At 63.9% G+C, this 6142-nt stretch overlaps 1 protein-coding gene across 1 annotated transcript in view; it reads left to right on the top strand.

Annotated features, from left to right (window-relative positions):
- Positions 1 to 2507: 2507 nt before the first annotated feature.
- ATP8B3 (ATPase phospholipid transporting 8B3) overlaps positions 2508 to 6142 on the top strand; it is an 18958-nt gene continuing 15323 nt past the window's right edge. The window contains exons 1-5 of the mRNA XM_034660003.1: positions 2508 to 2914; positions 3757 to 3815; positions 4318 to 4406; positions 4832 to 4945; positions 5978 to 6080. Of these exons, the coding sequence (XP_034515894.1) occupies positions 2826 to 2914; positions 3757 to 3815; positions 4318 to 4406; positions 4832 to 4945; positions 5978 to 6080 (454 nt within the window). The 5' untranslated portion in view covers positions 2508 to 2825. The remainder of the gene's footprint in view (positions 2915 to 3756; positions 3816 to 4317; positions 4407 to 4831; positions 4946 to 5977; positions 6081 to 6142) is intronic.

Below are 6142 nucleotides of genomic sequence, written 5' to 3'. Positions count from 1 at the left end.
CTCAGGGCAGTGTGTTGACCAAGTCGGGCCCCCGCCACGGTTGTGTCCCCCTGAGGTTGTTCTTGTGACCGTTTGACTTTCTCCCACTTCTTCTGTAAACAAGTAGCTGTTTCCTAAATAAATGGCACAGGCCTCTTTTCTGCGTTTGTTTCTGGTTTTGTTTGGAGAGGGGGCAAGGAGGGAGAGAGAACCTCCAGCCTGCTCCATGCCCAGCATGCAGCCAGATGCAGGGCTCAGATCCCTCGATCCTGAGGTTGAGACCTGAGCTGAAATCAAGAGTTGGACCCTTCACAGACTGAGCCCCCCAGCACCCCCCCACCGTGTCTGTGCCTCTGGTGGTGTCTGCTTCCTCCCCAGAGCATAACGAGCCCCCCAGGGGGGCCAGGAGCAGGGGTGCAAGGTCTCAGCTGGCCAAAGATGCTGACTCTTGCAGGCTGAAGGGCCTTTGCAAATCCCAGGGAGGGAATGGGGTCCGCAGACCCAGCAAGCTCTCTCAATACTATTTGAACAACTTGTGCAAGGTCCCCCCCCCCCACCACCCCGGCGTCTTTCCCATTTACTACGGGGTAGGCACTGGGTGTTTGTTGAGTGAATGAATAAATGAGAGCTTTACCTGCCCTCCCCTCCCAAGGGTGTGCAGACCAGGCTTCCAGAGGACAAGGAGTGGGAGGTTGCTGTTCTGATGGGGGAGGTCACATCCTGTGTGCTGCCCTCACCACGCCATCACTCACTCATTCATTCACCCAACATTTGCTCACAGGTGTTGCTATGAAGGGCCCCGGGCCCCAGGCAGAGACCGGAGGCTGGGGCATGGAATCTGGGACAGGTGCCCGGTCTGTTGGATCAGGAATGGGCCAGAGGGAGGGATCCCAGGGCCAAGAGGGAAGGTGGTGAGGGTGGGAAAGTGCCCAAATACCTTCCTAATTTCCACACTTGTTTCTAAAAGTGAAAATATGAAAGACAGCGCTCAATCATCTCTTCTGTTTGCCAAGTTCGCCCCTCCCCTTGAACCCCGGGAGGGGGGGCGCCTAGCTTCAGCAGCCCCTCCCGTCCTGGCTCAAGTCTCACACCCCTGGGGCTTGGCGATGACCCCGCCTCAAGGCTGTGTCCCACCCCTGTCACCTTCAGGAAGGCCGCTGCCGCAGCCGGAGCCCTGGCCGCGCGCTGGGAGGGCACACACTGGGCCAGAACCTTGTGGGCTTCCTCTAATGGCCTCCCCCGGCCCTGCGCCCTAAGCCACGCCTGCGCATGGAAGTGCTCATTACACAGGCACAGGACGCGCGAGGGAAAACCCAGGCACACAGCTTAGACCCGTGATCGCCTGCGCGTCTTTCCTGTGTCCCTAGTCCCACTCTGGCTCCGTCCAACCAGGGCCAGCCAGGTCCAATCCACCCCAGGGAGGCCCTGCTCCTAAATTACGGGCCCATTAGTACTCCGGCCCGTATAGAGGCCGTCTCATCTGGGCCTGCTGGGCAAGGCCCCGGTCATTGACCCTCCCCAGCCCCAGCCTGCCCCTACCTCGGCACCCTTCAACTTGCAAAGCCCCAACCCTGGATTTGGGCCCGCACCCCCTCTGGCTGGCACCACTGCAGAGATCGCCCCAGGCTCCCCCTCTGCCGGGCGCCCCCTACCCAAGCCCTCTCGGTAAGGCTCCGCCCCGCCCCACCTTGACTTCCGGCTTGGTTCCGCCCCGTGAAACCCCGCCTATGCTCCGCCCCGAACAGGGAGCCCTCGGCGAGACCCCACCCAGCCTCGCCCAGGCCCCGCCCCCCAGGCCCGCCCAGCTCTACAAGTTCCAGCCCCTAGGGCCGTCCTGGGACCGCCCCTCGGGAAAAGGTCCGCGTACAAAGCCCCGCCCCCAGACTGCCCCGGTCCCCGCCCAGCCTCACAAGGCCCCGCCCGCCCCCTCCGGGCACCATCATTTACAAAGCCCGCCCCCAGGGCTGCCCCCGGCCCGGCCTCCGCCCCCTCGGGCCCGCCCAGCTTTAGAAGGCCCCGCCCCCAGGCTGNGGCCCCGCCCAACTCTACAAGGCCCCGCCCCCATGGCCTCCGTGGGACCGCCCCTCTGCCCCGCCCCTTCCCCCCTCTCGTGCCGCGCCCGCGCCGCCCGTTTCAGGCCGGTTGGCCCTGGGCTAACAGCGGCGCCACATCCACCGCGCTGGCCACCCGCGGACCGCCCGCCCCGGCCCGCGCAGGTGAGCGGCGGCGCTCCCGCTGCTGTGCGTCCCCCGGGGGCCCGCGCACCCTCTCTGGACTCCGCCCAGCCTGAGGGTGTGAGGTCGCGGCGGCCGCGGCGGCGCATCGCCGGAGGTTCGCGCGGGGCGGAGTCCAGTGGGGGTGCCGCAGCTCTCGGGGTCCTGTGGACCCAGGTCTCCCGTCCAGGGAGGCCCCGGAGTCTGGGCCACCGCCCCTGCGGGATGCGGGAGTCTTCTGGTGAGCTGAGTGGGAAGGAGGGGACGGCAGCAGGCGGACGGGGGTCCTCCTGCACCCCACATGAACTTGGAGTGGATTCTGACGTAGCCCTTCCTCCGGCCTCATGTGCCCCCGCTGGGTCTCCCCGGCCTCCGTCCCGCATGGCTAAGCCTCGCTCACCCCGAGCCTCACTTTTTCTCATCTGGTGAATGGGCACTCAGGCGGCTCGGGCTCCCGGGAGCAACGGAAGTGGCTGTGAGCCAGGTCCTCCCCCCCGCCCCGGGGGCCTGGGGACACTGCGAACTCGGATGCCAGCCTCGGATGCCAGCCGTCTTTGCCTTGACGGTTTCTGACTTCAGCAGGCAGCTCAGACAGGAAGAGACTCAGAGGACAGAGGGGGGATCAGAACTGGGATGGGGGACGCTCCAGGGAGAGGGGGAGCCCAGAGGAGGCGTCTGCACAAGCAAGGACGGGCTGAGAAGTATGAACTGAGAGCAGAAGGGTGAGGAGGCACCGACCAGGCTTCCGGCAAAGCTACTCCTGCTGGCCTGGCCGACACAGCCAGTCAAGGGCTCGGGGAGGGGGAGCTGCTGAGTGCTGGGGGGTGGAGGGGCACTTGGGGAGCTGCTGAGGGTCCCCTGGTTAGACTCAAGTGCCTGGCATGGGAGGGCAACATTCCAGCATGAACTGGATGGTGGGAATGTTCCACGCTCTGTAGAAGGTGTTTTGTTCCCCCCCCCATCTTACCCATAGCGGTTAGCTGCCCCAAGACCACGCTCAGACCTGAGTAACTTGGTCCTCCTATACACCCTTCCAGATCTAACGTATAGCCCTGGGGCCCCACTTAGTCAGTCAGCAAACACTGATGGANGGCCCCACTTAGTCAGTCAGCAAACACTGATGGAGAACCCGACTGGGCTGGGCATTGTGTGCTGTGTGGGGATTGGGGCAGGAGGGGGTGGCAGGATCCCGGGAGGGGGTGGGTGTGGGCATGCCAGGAGAGGTGATGGGGTGGGGAGCAGTGGCCGGAGAGAGAACCCTTCCTCCTAAGGGTTGGGTTCCACTGCGGGAGGATGAGGCAGGTTGCTAGCTTGGGGGCTGCTGGATGTGAAGCTGTTGTGGGTTTGGGGGTCAGCCTGGGCTCCGCTGGGCCTGAGGACACCCAGAGAAGGACACAGCCAGTGGCTGGAACTTCAGAGCCCTGGGGGGGGGCAGCTGGGGGTCCTGGGAAATGACAGTTTAGAGGGTCCACTCTCAGGCCGTGAGTTCCCGGAGGGCAGAGAATGGGACGATGGTCCAGCAAGGGCTGGGCCCCTGGTGTGACCTTGGGCCCTCTCCCCACAGCCCCACCAGCATGGGCAGTCTCGCCTACGGAGAGGACTTGGAGGAGGAGAAGAACTCAGGTGCGTGTCCTGGGTCTGGGCGAGGGGGTGCAGGGGCATTACAAAGTGTAGGGGCTGAGGTGGAGGACTGAGGAGGACCCCCAAACCCACACAACAGGCCCAATGTGGGGCTCTCATTGGGTTACAGATAGTCCCAAACCTGATGCCTGAATGCTAGATCTGGATTCAGGGCTTGTAGCCCATCACCTTGAAGCCCATCACTGGGCCTCAGTTGCCCCGCTCTGTAGAAGGAATGGGTGTGGATGGAGCTCCCAGAGCCTGTTCTCACAGCCGAGGGATTGGCCCAGGGTGGCAGGACAAGGGGCCACTAATCAGATTCCGTCAGGCTCCTGGCGAGCTTCGGGGTGAAGGGGGTTGCAGGGGCCATCTCTTTTGTTTACCGGGCCATGTGCTGAGTGTCCCCAGTGCTAGGTCCCCAGGGGGCCCATTAGCCCTCCCCTGGGGTGTCGTTAGCCTGTGTTTGTTCGCGGCCGGCACAATGCCCTGCTCGCTCTGGCTGCAGCGTTCACCTGGGAGGTAAAAGCGAACAGCAGGGCCTTCAACAGCCAGTTCAAGACGAGCTTCCTGTGCTGGCAGAGGCAGAAATACAAGGTGGGCAGCCCCGGGCGCGCCGCCTCCTCCACAGCCCCCCCCCCCACTGTAACCCTGAGGGCTGGAGCCTGGCCGCTGGGGGTCCGCTGCTCCCTGTCCCCTTTGCCCCGCCCCGGCTTGATTTAAAATGAGTTCATAAGAACCCTTGAACGTGCAGTCCGTCCCTGGGGCTCTACCCCCAACCCCTTGCGTGTGTCTCACTCTGGGAAATACTGAGGCCGTGGCTCTGCCCCGTGGGTCTTTGCACCCAGTGGGGCTCAGAGATGCCGGCTTAAGGACTGGCATGCAGCGGGCACCCTGCAAACTCTGGCTCCAGACCTTGCATTCCGCAGAGGCACAGTCCGTGCTGCTGGCGGCCAGAGGGTGGGCAGGGAAGGTGGGGAGCCCCTGCCTGGGCTGCAGTGCTGTGCGGGCTCTCGTTCCAGAGCAACGTCATCCGCACGGCCAAGTACAACGCCTTCTCCTTCCTGCCCTTGAGCCTGTACGAGCAGTTCCACCGCGCCTCCAACCTTTACTTCCTTTTTATCATCATTCTCCAGGTGTGGCGGGGTGGGGGCGGCCCCAGGGCCCAGCACCCGCTCACACTGCCTTCTCCAGGGAGCCCTCCCTGACCACCCTTACTCCAGGGTGCCGTACACTGTGCTTTTGTCTGTATGGTTAGTGGGTCAATGTCTGACTCACCACACGCAGCACCGCGGCCCTACTGCCCAGCCCAGGGCCTGGCACAGAGGAGGTGGTCAATATATGCTGAACTATGAAGGTGCCCGCACGGCTCCTGCAGGCCAAGGAGGGCACGTCCCCACCCCACCCCCCATGGACAGTTGACCTCACGGGCCCGGCCCTCCGAGCTGACCCGAGGGCAAGGAGGAAGCGGGGTCAAGAGCATGTTCTCAGAACCCTGCTGGGCCACTTCCCACTGCCGGTGTGGCCGGGCAGGGCAGGAGGGGTGCTGGCGTCCAGCCTGGGCACCTCCCTCTCTTACCCCTCACCCCTGACCCTCACCCAGCATCTCATTCTTTTCTGAGTAAAGATCCAATAAAAGCTTATTGGGCACCTGCTGTGTGCAGGTCCTACACTGGGCATCGGGGGCCTGGCAGTGACCTTGACACCTGTTGTCAGGTGGCTTGGGGACGGTGGGGTGACATTACACCACGTGGTAGACACCAGTGATGGGGACAGGGACTCCCCGCCCAGTCTGGTCTGTGGGCCACTGGAGGAGGTGACAGTGGAGCTCAGACCTGAAGGATGATGGAGAGAAGCAGGGTTACTGGGAGGGGAACAGTGAGAGTGAAACCCTGAGGAGGGAATAGCTTGGGCTGAGAGGGCTTCCTGGCAGAGGTGACATGGGAGCAGGGCACAGAAGGGACAGGAGGAGTGTGCTGGAGAGAAGTTCTGGGCAGGGAGAAGGACCAGAGGGACCAGAGGGTGGTTGTCCTGAGGTTTGGGGGCGGGGGGGGGTGCTGGCCCTGGGCTGAGGTGGGCAGCAGGTGGACGTAGGAGGCCAGGTTGTAAGGCTGGGTGTGCTGGGTGGTGGCTGGGGGCGGGCTGGCGTGACCCTCCCTCCCCATCAGGGCTTCCCCGAGATCTCCACGCTGCCCTGGTTCACTCTGTTTGCCCCGCTCGTGTGCCTGCTCACCATCCGGGCCACCCGGGACCTGGTGGATGACATCGTGAGTGTGGCTGGAGGGCGTGGCTTGGGCAGGGCGGGTGTGGGGGAAGGGCACGCTTGGGGGGTG

The sequence above is a fragment of the Ailuropoda melanoleuca genome, chromosome 4 (assembly GCF_002007445.2).
Source record: "Ailuropoda melanoleuca isolate Jingjing chromosome 4, ASM200744v2, whole genome shotgun sequence".
In the NCBI taxonomy this organism is placed as follows: domain Eukaryota; kingdom Metazoa; phylum Chordata; class Mammalia; order Carnivora; family Ursidae; genus Ailuropoda; species Ailuropoda melanoleuca.
Note: the sequence above shows the minus strand (reverse complement) of the source record. Positions and strands in the feature narration are given on the sequence as shown.